General features: G+C 39.8%; 2 protein-coding genes across 6 annotated transcripts in view; both read left to right on the forward strand.

The window, feature by feature from the left end:
• The window catches only part of rxrgb (retinoid X receptor, gamma b), a 35,105-nt gene extending 31,041 nt beyond the window's left edge, over window positions 1-4,064 (forward strand). For all 5 annotated transcript variants that reach the window (XM_042417192.1, XM_042417189.1, XM_042417191.1 and 2 more), the window contains 5 exons: window positions 1,235-1,364; window positions 1,912-2,044; window positions 2,602-2,693; window positions 2,867-2,972; window positions 3,813-4,064. In XM_042417192.1, the coding sequence (XP_042273126.1) occupies window positions 1,235-1,364; window positions 1,912-2,044; window positions 2,602-2,693; window positions 2,867-2,972; window positions 3,813-3,960 (609 nt within the window). In that variant the 3' untranslated portion in view covers window positions 3,961-4,064. The remainder of the gene's footprint in view (window positions 1-1,234; window positions 1,365-1,911; window positions 2,045-2,601; window positions 2,694-2,866; window positions 2,973-3,812) is intronic.
• A 1,792-nt stretch (window positions 4,065-5,856) lies between these two features.
• On the forward strand, window positions 5,857-16,505 carry lmx1a (LIM homeobox transcription factor 1, alpha). Its single transcript, XM_042417415.1, has 9 exons — window positions 5,857-6,067; window positions 6,173-6,209; window positions 6,570-6,750; window positions 12,526-12,746; window positions 12,998-13,173; window positions 14,121-14,198; window positions 14,569-14,653; window positions 15,013-15,192; window positions 15,943-16,505. Exons 1-9 carry the CDS (start codon window positions 5,957-5,959, stop codon window positions 16,083-16,085), a joined length of 1,212 nt encoding a protein of 403 aa, XP_042273349.1. The 5' UTR covers window positions 5,857-5,956; the 3' UTR covers window positions 16,086-16,505.
• Window positions 16,506-18,038: the final 1,533 nt, after the last annotated feature.

The raw sequence follows: 18,038 nt of genomic DNA on the forward strand, positions 1-18,038 counted from the left end.
CTCCTTGGATTAAATCTGAGGTTACAAGTCTAGGCTAGGTCCAACGTTAACAAGTTGACGAAAACATAATTTTTCCAACTTAGAAACATAGAACAACCATTCATAAATTAAAAAGAAGAAGAAAAACTGATTCATGCCTTCATTTCAAGCTGACTTGATTACTGTAATGCACTTTTTACTGGCCTCTGGAAAAAAACACTGAGAGACTTCAGCTCATTCAAAACTCTGCAGCTCAGCTATTAACCAGAACCAAGAGGAGAGAACACATCCGTCCAGTTTTAGTTGCTCTGCACTGGCTTCCATTTAGAATTGACTTTAAGGTCTTTCTCCTCATATACATAGCCCTTAATGAGCTAGGACAAAGTTACATTGCTAACTCCCTTGTTAACTATCTGCCTTCAAGAACACTGCGATCATCTGCTGGTTGTTTATTAAACATTCCCAGCAACAGCTGAAAGAAAATTGGGGATGCAGCCTTTGCCAATTATGCCCCAAGACTATGGAACACATTACCGAAACGTATTTCTTCACTTAGCCTTTAATTAGCTTTTGTCTCAGTCTGCTGCGCACTTATGCACTACTGCACTTTTTTTAAAATGTTAAATTTTACTTGATTTTATACATTCTATGTATTCTATGTTTAAACTTTGTTTTTATTTTACTTTACTTTATTATTATTTCACTTTCTTTTATCTTATATCAAAAAGTTTTACCCCTTTACCGTACATTTACGTTTTATGTTAATTTTATGCCTTTTATGTCTTTCTTGATGTGAAGCACTTGCTGTATGTAATTTCTTTTGCTGTAAAGCACTTTGAGCTGCATTTTTTTGTATGAAAAGTGTTATACAAGTAACATTATTATTATTATTATTATTATTATTATTATTATTATTATTATTAAGTAGATGCTGAGTTGCTCATTTTTTGGGTACACCTGTAAAATCTCATTAAACAGTCCTGCAAAAGAAACCCCACCATCTGAAGCTTATAACGTTCAGATTTTGTTGACAGTGTATCAGAATGGTGTTTTTAATCTAGTCTTTCTGTCCCTGTATGCATGTGAATATCAAAAATACATCACAAGTCTTGAGAGGAAATTGTTGGTTTACAAAGCACCCAAAGTAGGCACAACTGCTCCTGCTCACTAACTGTTGTTAGGCCAGTTTAGATGTCACTTATCAGCTAACTTTATTGCTAATTAGTGTTCTACTTTGCTCCTTGTTTCTCTCCAGACCAACGACCCCGTCACCAATATCTGCCAAGCAGCAGACAAGCAGCTCTTCACCTTAGTGGAGTGGGCCAAGAGGATCCCGCACTTCTCCGAACTCCCCCTTGATGACCAAGTCATCTTATTACGAGCAGGTAAACACACAAAAACACAACCATGCAAGAATGCATGGAAAAGACATGGTCTGAAAACCTCCAAGTTCAAACAAACTGTATATCTACATACCTTAATGTGCATGCAAAGATAAACACGTACATTTCAGAGTGAGCAGGCCTTTCTACAACCCTTTGTCCTCATAGTGGTGTTGGTGGTGGTGTGCCTTCAGGGTAGTTATTCATCCTCCAGCAAGCAGTCTATTTAAGTCTTTTACATTTGCTCAACATATTTTTGCCATCTAGTTAAATGGAGCAGTGAAACCAAATATAACCAGACTATTTGCCAAGTCCCAACAGTGCGGTTTGCAGCCACACCAGCACTGACCTCTGCTGGTGAGAGATTTCACACACAGGCCTGAAAGAAGAAGTCGCATTACAGACCTATCAAGTCTTTTTTTTTTTGGCAGATCTCATTTTGTCCCCAGAAATAATAACATGTATCATTTACAGGAACTTGAGAAATACTGTGACGAAGGGATAGACAAAAACGATGGAGAGATCACAGTTGTTTGCTTTTTGCTTCCAGGCTGGAATGAGCTGCTTATCGCCTCGTTCTCGCATCGCTCAGTCACGGTAAAAGATGGCATCTTATTGGCTACGGGCCTCCACGTCCACAGAAGCAGCGCCCACAGTGCTGGAGTGGGCTCCATCTTTGATAGGTAGGTAGTGGATAAGGCAAAAATTAGTCATGGTTAACTGTCAAAAATGTGGCTTGCACACATACTCATGAGGCTGCAGGGTTGTGCAATAGATTCATGATATGATGTGTGAGGTTGTGTAAAAGATTTTTGATATGATGCGAGTGGTTGTGCAATATGTGTAATCTGTTTAATTTGTGGTTGTGATATGCTACAGTATGTGTTGCCGTGTTTACATGTTGTTTGTTTTTTATTATTAGTACTACAGAGGCAGCTATATGATAAGACCAAGACAAATTTCCCTACAGGGACAATAAAGTGTATTGTATCATATCGTATCTTATCGTATCATATTGTATCATACGTAACATTTGTCTGTTGGTTTCCTTGAAAACAAGGCATTTTAGTTTCTCACATACAATCTTGTGGCATCACTCAAGTTAAGTAGAATTTTTAGTCTTTGAGAAATAAAACAAATATGTACTTAGAAATGGGGGCAAAGTGCATATATTTTAGTTATTGATTCATTCACCTACAATGTTAAAACTCTTTAATGTTATTCTTTTGATCTCCTGCAGAGTCCTGACAGAGTTGGTATCCAAAATGAAAGATATGCAGATGGATAAGACGGAGCTGGGCTGCTTGCGAGCCATCGTCCTCTTCAACCCAGGTCAGTTCAGCCTCCAATCACCAATCCAATGTCCAGGAAAGACACAGATTTTGGGATATTGTGGCTTTCATTTCTGTTTGGCCTCATGTACAGAGGTAGATGTTCTATAGGAGGTCAGGAGGGGTTACTTTGTGCTTGTGTCTGAGTCAGAGTATGTACTATATTTGTTTCAGATGCAAAAGGTCTTTCAAACCCACCAGAGGTCGAGGGCCTGAGGGAAAAGGTCTACGCATCATTGGAGTCGTACACAAAACAGAAATACCCAGACCAGCCTGGAAGGTAGGAACTGGACTACATTACAGCATCAATCAATATCAAACACAAACACCATTGTTTAATTGCTGCTTTGGGTTGTACTTAGTGGTTAAGATTGCAGATTACATTACAGCACAGTTCTTGAATAACTAAAACTCTCCATTAGATTTAAATGGATAAAGGCCAGTGGTGTTACTGCTCAATGAGACTGGTTTACTGGAGAGCTAAAAAAGATCATTAGGTGCTGAGAAATAACAGCCCACACTGTCAGTTTACTTTAGCTAAAGACACTACGAAATAATTCATAGAGCAAAAACTAACTAGATGAATAAATAAATAAATATTGGTGCGATAGAAAAAGTATTAAAATCATTTTCTTCAGAAAATATATTAATATCATAATATACAAATATTCATTTGAAAATAAAATTCCTGCATTCAGATTTTCACTTAGATAAAATATGAAAGCAATAGTGGCAAATTATACTTATGTATGAGTAAAAGTAAAAGGACTCATTTTGATTAACAGTCCCTTTCAAAGTGATGTTTCATTCTGTTTTGCATAGATTGATAAAGGATCTAGTTGTAGGATGAATGTGGTTATGTAACATTTCCAGATGAAATATACTGAGGTTCAAACATTTTACTGAGTATGAAGTCTCATAAAATGGAAATAATTATATTACAAAATACTGTTCCTAAAGCAGAATTTGTGTAAATCTAACAAAATGTCAACAAAATATTAGTATCTTTTTAAATGAGATGCTATTTTATAGATTTTTAATGATAAACTTGGTAATCATGTTCCAGAAAATTGGTTTCAGTAAGAGCTGTAAAATGATGATCACCTCTTCCTGCCGGCAGGTTTGCCAAGCTGCTGCTCCGCCTGCCCGCCCTGCGCTCCATCGGCCTCAAGTGCCTGGAGCATCTGTTCTTCTTCAAGCTGATTGGCGACACGCCTATCGACACTTTCCTGATGGAGATGCTGGAGGCACCACATCAGATCACATGACACCAGTCCCCCTCTTCCCCCTGTATATACTCCCACGTTGTCAGTGATATGAAGATGGATTAAAAAAGACTTGATTCAAATTGTAAAACTGCGTATTTTGTACCAAGCAAAAAAAAAAAAAAAAAAAGTAATTAAAATTGAAAAGTTATTTTGAGGTTGTGGGGAGGATCGAGTACACTGTTGAAATAAATTCTAATAGAATTGTTAACAGATTTCTTTTGTAAATAGATAATTTCAGGTGTCCGTTTTAAAAGCAACCCAATGCAATTTGAAAATGAATCATATTTTATTCAAAGAGGAATTGTATAAAAACAGAAAACATTTCTGCATTTCTTAAAACACATTTGAGAATTCTTACAGAATAAAGTTATTTAAAAATTTATGTGAAATGTGTTGTTCATATTGTCTTTTTTTTTTTTACTTGTATATTATAAAACTTCATCACCCTTAGTGCTCAACTGATTTTGGTTTTTGAAGCCAGTGCCAATATTTTTAATTGATTGATATTTTACATGAATTGATCAAAATATGCAAACTTAACCATTTTGTCACCAAATCACCAAAAAGCACAAATGAGCATTTATTTATTATGCAACTAAAACACTTCAAGGGACATTATTATAGGGTTTAGTTCAGGAGACACAAGAAATACATCACAGGACATTATTGAATCAACAATATAAATCATTTTTAATAGGAGACCAACATGTCTTGATACATATCTCTTATGTCAAATCTAATCAATCTTGGCAGCTCACGTTGTACATTTTTCTTTTGATATTTCACAGGCAAAAACAGTTGAGAAGCACTTTTTGGGGGTTTTAGGGTGACTGAATCGACTGTTGTAAGGCCACTAGATGGCGTCCACGGAGTGTCCACATGACAAGACAGATGCTTCATGGCATGTTTGATTTCCATCTATCTGCAGATTCCAACATCCTCCTCCTCATGGCCTCTGTCAGTTACAGGCCTCAACATCGGGGAAGCACATTTCATCACAAACAACCTGCGATGGTGTAAAGACGCCACATGGGAATGTAAATGTACAGAGGAAAAAAATATATATACAGTATATATTGAATATAGTGGAGTCTGACTGATAAAGCTGATATTTACTTATCACAGATATCATTATCAGCATATATGATACAGTTGATATGTTACAATCGATTGTAGTACTGAAATGTTTAAGATATGTTTTAAGTATTTTAGAAACATTGTTGCAAAAATGTTTGTTAATATAAGGCTATGTGTTTATGGTAAAAAAAAAAGTAGGCCTACATTAAAAAATTATAAAAATCAGGCGATATGTATATACATATTGATATTTGTTTTTATTAGCTCTCAAATATCAATATCGGCCTTAAAATACATTTTTATCTCTTTTTTCCCGAATAATGACCATTGACAGATTATAAAATAGAAACCTAATCAAATAAAAACTGATGAATAGATACAATGATTCAGTTTATAGCACTTTTATATAATTATTTTATCATTTTTGATTTCTACCTTCTCTTCTATGACATCTATCTATCTATCTATCTACCTACCTATCTATCTATCTATCTATCTATCTATCTATCTATCTAACAAACGGGAAATGTATATATCAATGACCTTTTAACCTGCACTTTACTTGCTGAACACTATATGCATTATTGGTTTGGTAATGAAAGAATGTGCGTCTCTGGTAACTTTGTGGCATTCAGCATGTGGGGGAGAGAGCGAGAGAAAGAGAGACAGAGACTGAGAGAGACAGAAAGAGGGAGGGGGAGAGAGAGGTAACCTGCACCTGCACATGGAGGAAGTCTCTCTCTCTCTCTCTCTCTCTCTCTCTCTCTCTCTCTCTCTCTCTCTCTCTCTCTCTCTCTCTCTCTGTCTGTCTGTCTCTCTCTCCCCCTTTCTCTTTCCCGTTCACTTCTAATAGGATAATTGATAGATAGCCTAAATCGTCGATAAGTGAGGTCGTCGGAAGCTCTGAGGAGAAACTTTGATGCGCTGCTCTTCGCTCGTAGCGGCAAGTTGCAGCCGGACTTTGAGCACCGGAGATGCTCTGAGAGGATCTGAGTTAAACACTCTTCTACCGCCAGCTCACATTTTACAGGTATGGACTTCTCCTTCTTAAAAATGTGAACTTTAATGAGCTATTTTAAATTTTGTTTCACATATTCATTGGTGAAAAATATATTTGACAATGGTTTTTTTTTAGAGGACTGCAATGGTGGATGGGCCGGCAATATCTTTGGGTAGGTGAATTTGATTTATTTTATTATTTGATTCATCTTTACTTAATATTTAGAACCAATTTGTGTTTTTAATTTCCTTTGTGATACTGTATTTTTAGTACAATTTTAGGCACGTGATCACTAAACGAACTTTCGTCAAATTAAACAAGTCAAAAATAATTAATGTCTCAAAATACATGACTGACTTTTAAATAAACAAACTGCATATTTATACCCACTTTTTCCTCATATTACATTGAGTTAAAGTGTTGATGTCCCTCCATTAAACTTTGTTCAGTTTGTCTCAGTTTGTCAAATCAGCCAATATTTCAGCTGCTGATTGGAAAAGTGTTCTAATTGAAGGATTTCCCATCACTGCAGATATGGATCAGAGGGCCGTGTGTGCAGGATGCCACCGGCCGATCAGAGACAGATTCCTGCTCAGAGTCACTGACGGCCTCTGGCATGAGGAGTGTGTGCGGTGCGCGGCGTGCGGGGACGCGCTGACCAACTCTTGCTTTCTGCGGGACCGCAAACTTTACTGCAAGCGGGACTATGCGGAGTGAGTGATCACCTCTAACTCTTTATGCTTGTTTTGCTTCCTCGTGATGTCACAGCTGAAATCATTAAACACTTAAAATTACAAATTAGCCTGCGTTTCAGCTCTGACCATTCTCAGTTTCATCTTTGCTTTGCAACTCAATATAAAGAGATGTTCTAGTTTGTAGATAGTATATTAAATCTGTTTTTACATTTTAAATTTAAATTATCCTCAGATGATCTCCATTCAGAAATAGCAATTCATCTACAGTAAAATAAGACTGGAAAACCAGTTTATTTTTTATGAGCTTCCAAGATCATGTGACCATGATTCATGTCTCATTTAACTCACTGATTGAAGATAATTTAGTTAAATTTTGGTGAAAAGTAACTTTTTTGTTTGTTTTTGCAATTTTCATCATTGCTTGTGATGAAAATATATGCAGGTGTATCATTATCAGATTTTTTCTTTCTAGGTCTATATTTTTGCAGTTATATATAGTTTCATGTTATTCATGTAAATGGGAATACATCCATTTGTACTTTACAATCACTCTCATTTTTCATATTTTGTTTTATCAAATTTTGTTATAGGCTTTTTAAAAATATATATTTTATGGCTTGAGATCAAAAAGCGTAGTGTATTAAACCAATTTTGTCCATGTCCAGGATCTGACCTTGGCTAAGAATGTGTGTGTTTGTGTGTATGTATGTGTGTGTGTGTGTGTGTGTGTGTTTGTGTGTGTGTGTGTGTGTGTGTGTGTGTGTGTGTGTGTGTGTGTGTGTGTGTGTGTGTGCATTTCTGCATTTCTGCTAAACACTCACAAAGAAACAAAGAAACAAAGAGAACAGATTTTTCTGCGCATTAACCTGCTGGCCTCTGTTCCTTACTGTTGGAACATTTAAACTGTACGGCACACTGTTATGTGTATGTGCACGTATGGTGTAAGCTGACTTCCAGGGAACTTGGCACAGTCCACTAAGAGAACAAGGTGACTGTAGGAGGGAGGGGTGGCGATAGAGCTGGAATGTGAGAACACTATTGCACTATAGTGTACATCCAGACACACACACACACACACAAACAAAAAAACACGATCACACCTTCACACACACATACACCACCACACAACCAGGGGTAGAGCTCAACTGACACATTGTCAAAATGTGTTAAAATTTCGAGGCCCATTGGCGTGGCAACTGCAAGCTGGGGACAACATATGGTCTCGCCAATGAGTCGGTACCCCACCCCCCCCCACCCTCGCCACCCTTCCCCAAACTCCTACCATCACCCATTGCTTGGCTCCCTCCTATCCACCCACCGACTCATCCTCTCATCCTTCCTCCAAAACATGCTCTCACCTAAACAAGAGCCAAGATAAAAACTGCCCACCCCGACAGGCAGCAGCTCACATTATTTCTGAACAATTTAGTGATGGTCATTCTGCCAAGCAAACAGGGAAACAAGAGGATGTTACACTCTCACTCGTTGGTCCAAACTTCTTCTCATCACCATCATGTCAACTAAAATGACATTTGCAAGCACAGTATTTGTCAGTAGAACAGTTAAATATGCTGTCTTTATGATGACCAAGCACTAATATGAGCATATTAAGTGGTATTTTAATGGATAAATGGAAATCAGAGTGGATTCTTGTAAAACCACACAATTCAAAGTGCTTAGTGGGATCAGTGGAGATAATAGCAGTTGGCTAAAACACAGAGAAATGAGCAGGTTTGAGAGGTAATTAGGGGAGTAGAGCCATATGTCAGAAGGTCTGGCGCATCCCTTCAAGAGAGGTGCTGAGGATGGTGTGAACTTATTTTGGTGGACAGTGCGCTCCATGAGCCCTGGCGCTATGTGCTGTGGCATCTGGAAAGCTCTGCTCACAGCAGCCTCTGTGTGGAGCAATGGGGCAACGCCCAGCCGACCGTAAGATATCTGACCTGACCAATTAGCAGGAGGCCTGGTGCCAAAGCTCCACCTCTGAGGTCTCACGTCTCCACCTCCCTGTTCGCCCCTATTTTCCCCCCACCTCGCTGTGCTGTCTGGGGTTATGGCACCTTATAACACATGAGCACCACTGTTGTCCATGATGAGGGTTTTAAAACTGAGCCAGTGATTCTCTCGCCGTGCGTTTTTTTGGTCCAGGACTAGTGTGAAGCCAGCTCAGAAGTGACAAATTATTCCATACTGTGACAACATTTGTCTACCACATGCTGTATCTTCTGTCTGAATCTCGCCTTGTTTTTTGTTATTGCTCCTGTGGTAAATCCGTGGTCTGTTCATGGAAGCTATAAGACAATAATGCCAGTATTCGAATCACCTGAGCAAACAGGACAACTAGTACAGGATCGCCAAATTATTTTGTACGTCATGACTATTGTATAGATTTATGCCAGAACATGTAGATGGTTCATAGAGAAAAATATGCCAACATGGCAGGAAGGAAGAACATCAAATAAACAAGATAAACAACCAATGGATTTTTTAATATAGTCTGACTCAAAGTAAAAAAAACAAAACAACAGCATGCATTCAGTAAACTAAATAGCATCAGGATGATATCACATACAGATATAAAGGAAAAAAGATAAAAATGTGTTAAAGGTTTTCACACTCTGAAATGAAAATAGGTTCAATCAAATTAATAAGATTTTTACAATAAACAGACCCAGATTGGGATCTTGAAGCACTCTGTGAAGTATTGATCTTTTTGACATGCTTGTTGTCCAGTACTGGTTGAGTCACTCTAAAAATGTTCATGAAGACTATTTGTTCGCATGAATGTACAGTATATCAATTACTTGACCTGTGTAACTTCAGCAATTTTGAAGTCATGCAATACACCAGAACATAAATATAGGGAATAACGTGATTCAGAGCATCAATAACTGAGTCAGTCCTTTTTCTGACCAAATTTCTTAATAGCAGAATCTGTTAAAAGAGTCATGAAAGTCATTGACCATATTCATCAGATTTATAAAAACTCCTTTATCATCTCAGCTCAAGCTTTTTTGAATTAAGTTATTCGTTAATAAGATTCACAGTTGACAATCTAATTAATATAATACACTCTTAGTAAATTAATACATTTGTCTTTTCATATTTCTCATATGAGTCAACATTAAAAGGCGACACTTACAATAAGTAATTAACTTTTTTTTTTAACGTAGTAAAAAACTGTTGTGTTCATGATGAGATTTATGTGTAGATAACCCACTTCCAAAATAAAATGAAATATCTTGGATTATTAATAAATTATATTACTGACTTCCTTGTACAGTCTAAATAAGTCTGTTTGCCTGACCTCTAGCAGGTGGACACGCAGTACACACAATAGACTGTACTGTAATTTAATGAAGCAGTATGCAAATTCCTGTCTGACACTGTGATATTTAGGTTGGTTAGACTGTCAGTAGATTTAGATTGCCTAAATGGCTCAGTGGACAGGTGGACCGGACAGCAGATTGATCGTCAGATCAGTGTGTCAAAATACATCAGTGTGACTGGTGGTACACTTGACCCGTAGATCTGTATCTGACACACAGTCCCTGATGGTGTGTGTTCGGCAAAGGATCCAGGTTAACCTGATCCAGAAACAGGATCTGTCTCTCTGCATGTCCGCTAGACCAGCGGTCTGTATGCCTGACTGCCAAAAGTCAGCACTGAAGTCAGGGCAAGAACAACGTGTGTGTGTGTGAGTACATTTCTGCTAAACACTCATCTTGTTATACAGTGCATCTACCTTGAGAGAGGCTGTGTCAGAGCGCTGGATGTTGCTGACTTATTTCTCTGTAATGATCTTGTCACTAATTGCCGTGCCTAAATCCAGCATGACTGAGTGTTCCCGCTCAGCTGGCAGGGCCTCTGGGCCAATCATGTCAACGGAAACTCTGAAATATTAAACACCTTGAGCTGCTCCATAAGTATTGGAGGTACTCTTACCTTTGCATTAACAACGCTTAAGAGTACTCGGTATAATAAGACGAACTGGAAAATGGAAAAGCAATTCTCCGAACATGAACATTAATGTTTCTTCTTCACTGACGTCAAGCATTAGCATTATATTGAGAAATTAAATCAAGTAGCTACTTTGCTGCATCACAGAAACCCAGAAAGATTCCGGGTATTTTCTCTGCCACACTTCCTTTAAAACATTTCGTTGATGCATCCTCTGTTGCCACAGGAATGCACATACCACAGACGGCATGTTGGCCATATTAAAGCGCATACCGTTGAGGCCGTGGGGCAGACAGCTCGGATGGGTCAAGCAGACCGGCTGACCCTCCTGAGCTTCTCGGAATGGGTTTTACCGTTTCCCCAGCGACCCCACAGCAAGAGGTCCCAGCAATGTTTGGCTTTGGGATGTTGCAGCTCTGGACCTTTTGACAGGGATGTCTCAACCTGGGTGTTTGCTTTATGTTTAGTCTGAGTTTTTGTTTGCTTGTAAATATTGGACTGAATTACCATCTTATATATATTCAAAAGGAAGTCAAATGCAATGTTTGTTTCATTTGAAAGTTAACTTTAAGGTGACTTTAAAGAAAATGATAATATTTTATGCATATATTAACTTTTGTAACAGGATCTGTGAATGAAAAAGCCTGTGATTAAGCATTTGCACCATCTTATTATTCCCATCTCCTTTCTGATAGACATAATGATAAATGTCTGAGAGGGATCTGCTAAAAACAGGGGCATAAAATATCTAAATGAACAGTTTAATTTTTAATTAAAATGACTGGAAAAATAACATTTGTTTCACTTTTTTAACCATAAAACATCTACGACTGCTGCAGTTTTTGCACTAGGACACATAGCCTGGACAAGTATCTGTATGTGTCCCAATAAATACCAAATGTCTATTTTTTAAGTTTTTATATCATAATTTGTTCAAGACTAGCCTACAACACTTGTTCTGAGCAATATGTAACCAAACTTTACATCATTCCAGTTCATTTTTTCATCTTCACCCAGTTACTCCTAGTTTTTTCCAGTGGCTACAAAGTATCAGTAATGGGCCACATGCAGTATCTTTTACGTGAAAACAAGAAAAAGGGGAAAAAAGCTGTCACTTTCTCATGCCTCTGTGCTGATGGTCTGGTGACCCAGTCAGGTCTGGAGACAACGGCAGCTCCAGAATGATGACGCATCATCCTGCGTGACAGACCCAAAATGCCGTGGTGCCAGCCAGCGGACAATGGTCCTGCTGCTTGGGGGCTGGCTCTGTCTTTGTCCCGCTCTGGTTAAGCAGACTTAGGGATAATTCCACGGATAATTCCAAGGACCAGCGGCTCAGCCTCTCCCACCGGGAGATCTGATTCCCCCCCTCTGCCTGGAGCCATGGCCTGCCGAGAGCTTTTCTGCTGCCTCCCCAGGAGCACAGCCTCGGACACGGCAGCCGGAGCCACGGCAACAGTCTCTGAGGCTAAGCCCACCAGTCCTGGTTGCCAGGCGCTAAGACGCACACCCGCCACGCTAAGGGTATGTGTCTGAGTGGCCGGGGCAGGGGGAGGAAGAGGAGGAGGAGGAGAGGGGAGAAGTCAGGGTGAGGGGAAGAGGCTGGCAGTCTTTCTGAGTGACAGCTCGACTCAGCAACATTCCCCAAGCTTTTTTTTTTTCTCATGGAGTCCCTTCTTATTTAGGTGTGAGGGCTCCTTGAGTTTGTATTTAAGCTCCAGTCAGCCAAACAAAAGCATTACTACCCTCTGTTTACTGAACTCTCACACTTTCTATTTCCTCCCTTGCCCCCCCCCCCCCCCCAATCCCCTACCCTCCTGTCCCTCTGTGCAGTCTGTTTGCGGTGCGTTGTGGGGGCTGCGCGGAGGCCATCTCTCCTGCAGAGCTGGTGATGCGTGCAGGGGCCGCTGTGTTCCACCTGCGCTGCTTCACCTGCAGCGTGTGTTCCTGCCGCCTGCAGACTGGAGACCGCTGCGTCCTCAGGGAGGGACAGTTACTGTGTGCCAGAGAGGACTACCACCAGTGTCTGGCCAGCCCGACTTCCTCTGACACAGGTATAGGCAGTGTACAGTATGTGTGTGTCTGTTAAAACATGTATACACACACCGTGGGTTTATTGTTATTGTTTGCTGTTTTTTTTAAATTAATTTCTGCTACGAAGCTACAAATACAAAGACAATACAATGCGGTGTCAAGATATTTGAAGATAGAGATAAAAGTCACAAAATAACTAAATAAATCAGGCTCTTTATTTTGCATGGGTGAGTGAATATTTGCTTTTCAAAAAATGTCTGCCCACCTCTAGGTAAAAGTGATGACGATGAAGAAGAGGAGGAGGAATCTCGGAAGGTTACTGGCAGACGAATTAGATCAGAAGACCTGGAGAGCAAACGTCCCAAAAGGCCTCGCACTATTTTGACCACTCAACAAAGACGGATCTTTAAAGCCTCCTTTGAGGTCTCATCCAAGCCTTGCCGAAAGGTAGAGTGTTTATCCTGCATTCACCAAACTGTCTGAGGGTGCAGTGTGATGTGTGTGTGGATATAGACAGTGGTGGAATAAGTACTCAGATCCTTTATTTAAGTAAAAGTACCAGTACAGCAATGTAAAAATACTCCATTACAAGTAAAAGTACTACATAAAAAGTCCTGATTAAGTAAAAAAGTACAAGTATTAGCGCAAATTAGCGCAAATTAGCTAAAGTATTGCAGTAAAAGTAGTGGTTTGGTCCCTCTGACTGATATATTATTATATACACATATAATGACATCATTGAATTATTAATACTGAAGCATCACGGTGTAAGCAGCATGTTACTGTTGTAGCTGCTGGAGGTGGAGCTACTTTACATACTGTTAGCTAGTTTAGTCCAGTGGTTCCCAACTCAGGGGTCAGGCCCCTCCAAAGGGTCACCAGATAAATCTGAGGGGTCGTTAGATGATTAATGGGAGAGGAAAGAAAAAAAAACAAAAACAAAGTTCTGATACACAAATCTGTTTTCAGTTTTTGGACAATTTCTCTAATCTTTGATTTTTGGTGAAATATTGGATCAATTGAACATTTATTGAAATAAAACGATGTGAGAAGTTTAGAGGAAAAAATCACAATTTGGTGGAGCTGCTAACAACTCATAGATATCTGAAATGTGACCCTGACTACACAGTGCTTTTTGTAAGACGTCAAAAGCCAAAAAGGTTGGAAACCACTGGTTTCATCTTTAACAATGTGTAGTGGAAAGTAGTCTGTTATTTTCCCCAAAATACCCTACTTTCCTCCTTGTTTGAGGTGGATAGGTGAAGTGATACTGATTTTTTTTTTTTTTACCTTCAACTGACCTCTGTCTTTCTATTTTCCTTTTTTTTTTTTTACCCTCCCTTCCTTTCTTTCTTTCTTTCTTTCTTTCTCTTGCCCCTGAATCTTAATCCAAGGTAAGGGAGACCTTGGCAGCAGAGACTGGTCTGAGTGTTCGGGTTGTGCAGGTCTGGTTCCAGAACCAAAGAGCCAAAGTAATACAAAGTGCACACACACACACACACGCACACACACACACACACACACACACAGAGTCATATGCGCTGCTAATAAAAGGACTCTTTCTGCACCGTGTTTGTATGCCAGAATGGAAATCAGCCTGGTTATCTCCTCATACAGGAAACTGATGACATCTCACTGCAAGATCACTGTAGATTAAACCCCATATTTCCTCACAAAGTGGGCTCATGTGTGGTTTCCCTCCTCCACTGAAAGATGTCCTTTACCTCACTGTTAATACTTTGCAATTGAATGAACACACTCATATGCCTGGGTGGCAGAGGGACTGTGGAGTGAAAGGGAATGTTACAGTAGGCCTGTTTGTGAGCTTTGATGTCTTTTTAGATGAAGAAACTGGCCAGGAGACAGCAGCAGCAGCAGGAACAGCAGCAGACTCAGGAGCAGCGTGAACATCCATCACATCACACAGGTATTGTACTGTCGAAAAGTGTTTTAATACACGTGCATAATACACTGCATTACTCAGTGTAGTTTGTATATAGTTAAATGTACCCATTCCTTCTCAGTTAAGGGAATCAATTTTCAAAGTAAGAAAATGCTACATGTGCACTAAATTTTGATCCAAGATGTTTTCAACATTTTTTGAGTCTCTTTCAATAGACAAAAGTAACAAAATGAAGCTTTAAAAGATTACTGATAGAAAATTTTAAGTTTTGAAAGCAACAAAAGTCAGTTAATAGAGAGCATGAAGGTAGCACAGGGAACAAACACTCACCAAAACAAAGACATAAACAGACACCAGTAAGCATGATCTCCTTTGCTCCACAGCGCCCTCCGGTGGCGGTTTGACCTCTGAGCTGGAGCATCTGGGGTCCTCCTATTCCCACATTCAGCAGCAGCAGCAGCAGATGGGACTCACCACAGTGGAGCAGCAGGACTATGACATGGACCCCTTCAGACAGGGCCTGACCCCACCTCAGATGCCAGGGGATCACATGCACCCCTACGGTAAAGACCTCAGTGCTGTCAAACTGTGATTGAGAGTCACATGTTTACAAAGCCTCTGTGTGACTACAGTAATTCTGAGAAAAAACACAAAATTACAAATGATTTAAAGGTTTTTATTTTTGAGGAACTGACATCAGTCATGACATTATTATTTTAAATGCACAACAGTAGTTTATTTACTTATTTATTTGGATCCCAGTTAGCTTAGTATAGTAGTTTTTTCCTGGGGTTAAAAGTGTTTTTAATCTTGTCCTGAAGTATAGCTCATGTTTACTTTTTAGTATGGAGCCAGTTGAAAGGTTTATTTGTAAAACATAGTTGATTTATGGGGAAAAATGTCTAAAATGTTGCTAATGATGGGTAAGCAAAGGTCAGAAAACATCCTTAAATGTACTTGTATGCACACAATAATTTTACAACTGGAATAGAAGATATTTCAGTTTGCATGAAACTCTCAGGCAATTGTCAAAAGACTTTCCATTTGTTCAAAATTATTTCAAAGGTAATCATGTACCAGGGATTTTACACAATAAACAGAAAATAACCACAAAATTACATTAAAATATAATATAACTTCATACAATAGAACCACAAAAAATGATCTGAATTTACAACCTCTTGCAACAAAAATGGAACATTATATAAAATTATATTTGTCCACACCTTCACAGTGCAAACCACGTTAAAATTTCTTTACAACTCCACCAAATTATATTTTTACTCAACCCAATATATGTGTGTCTGTTTTAGGTTACAAGGGCCTGTACGGTGACATGGACCATGACCCTTTGTGTCACGTGGCTGACAGCGACTGCCTGTCTCTGGGTGACTCCTCTCTACTCACCCCCATTGACCGCCTCTACTCCATGCAGGACTCATACTTCACCTCCTGAAAGTTGCACAGCAGACTCAGTGAGAAGCAGTTCATCTCCCTCACTCAGCATCGCATTCTGGTCGCATTATTTATCTGTCTGGACCATGCACAAGGTAGTCGAGGAAGTGGGTGCAAAATTACTACTAAGGGGACGTGGGTACACTGTGATACCATGCAATATACTGTAAATCAGTGGTAATCAGGCACCTCCATATAAACATAATTACACTACTGCCTCTTATGCTTTACAACCCCACTGTACAACACAGGCTCTTAAAAAGTCTCCTGTGTATGCATGATACTGTCAGACCTCTCTCACTATGTTTGAATGTTAGAGATTATAATTGCATTTTAATGTAAATAGCTGTTTGAGTGTGTATTTGTATTTATTCTCACATTGTGTGTATGCTGTTCATTTTGAATGAATCGACAATGATCAATAAATAATGGTTATGGTACAGTGAATCAGTCCAGTATGAAGTGTGGCATTGTAAGTATAAAGCTCAGACAGATTAGTCATGAAGATGGGGTATTCATGCTGAGGGTTAGAGCCGGGTCAGTCCATCCTCAGTCCTTATCAGTCCAATCTAGGTGACGGGTCAGCGAGGCATCTTCCCCTGGCTGTTGGGTGGATCATCAGATTGTAAATGCTGGGCTATGACAGCAGTATGGGTCAGTGGCAGGTAAGCATCACATCCACGCCGACATCATCAACGCTCACATTGTGCTCCTCACGGTCAAAGGCCCTCGCTGCATTTTTCTTCCTTTTCCTTCCTCCAATCAAAGAGGACGGGAGGGAGAGGACCACCCAGGCACTGTGCCCAGCAGGAATGCACCGATCCTGGGGAGGGAGGTTGAGAAAACCCAGGGAGGGGGCTCCATACAACGGAGGGGCTGAAAGCTGTGTCAGGGGAGAATGCCCAGGGTGACACAGAGATATGAAGCCCCACTATATGGAGTGCCTCCTTGCCCCAGCCATGAACCCTCTCCTGGACCCATCTCATATTTCCCACTATGAAATCAGACCTTTCAGAGCAGAGAGCGCAAGTCAATGGTCAGGAACAATCTAACTGTCTGTCACCGTGGTATGCTACTGCCAACCAGAGCTAAAGAAGTGTGCAGCAGAGTATACTGTGTGTGTGTGTGTTTCTTTGAGTCTGTTTTTGTATCTGTGTCTGTATCTGTTCTAAGTGTCTGCTGGCATGTGTGCACACTCATGTGTTAGGAGGAACAACACTCTTTGTTGTATGGACTAAAGTATCATGATGCATTTCCCTGTATCTTTAGAGGTAGAGGAAGGGAGAAAAGCCAGACTTAAATATCAGGGAAGGAAGCCAAGGTGGTCACCTGCGGGGCCTTTTCCCTTCTTGTGTGCAAGTCTGTGCGCAGTTGGCACGAATATATGGTTGCCAGCAGCAGTGGGTGGGATGTGAAAAATAATCAAACCGTGATCATACGGTCACAGCAGGTAGCAATAACCTCATTATTATTCTGACGGTAGCCAAACAGTTTCCTGTCAACAGTTCAGTTATTTATTACACCCTTCATGCCAACCACAGGCCACAAACCCTCTGTCTTTTAACCACTATAATTGGCTTCATGCTGTTGCAGCGCCAAAACAGATGCACATGCTTTGCTGAAGATACTCTATTGGCCATTTGCAGCACATATTTAAAGTCTGGGGACATATTTCTTGCGCATTATTGGCACAGATAGAGACCATTCTATATAATAGACAGTCACACAGTAAATTAGGAAAGTAAAAAGTATTTCATCTATAATATGAAAGGTCTTATATTTTGAGTGGGTGGTAAAGTGCCCAGTGTGACACACTGAGCAGAGACGGATAATAGATCACCTCCTCACCACTCAGAGCTTTCTGGCCACTAAATGTGCTAAACTGACACTGTGTGGCTGTTTGGCAATCTCAGAGGTTTTCTGCCACTCTGCCCCAATTGACTCCACAGAGTTA

This window comes from Thunnus maccoyii, chromosome 7 (assembly GCF_910596095.1).
Source record: "Thunnus maccoyii chromosome 7, fThuMac1.1, whole genome shotgun sequence".
Classification (NCBI taxonomy): Eukaryota; Metazoa; Chordata; class Actinopteri; order Scombriformes; family Scombridae; genus Thunnus; species Thunnus maccoyii.

Coding starts and splice junctions, on each gene's coding strand:
- lmx1a (XM_042417415.1), top strand. CDS start 5,957: ATGCGCTGCTCTTCGCTCGTAGCGGCAAGTTGCAGCCGGACTTTGAGC. Junction 14,654..15,012: donor ACATCCATCACATCACACAG/GTATTGTACTGT, acceptor TTTGCTCCACAG/CGCCCTCCGGTGGCGGTTTG. Junction 15,193..15,942: donor GGATCACATGCACCCCTACG/GTAAAGACCTCA, acceptor TGTCTGTTTTAG/GTTACAAGGGCCTGTACGGT.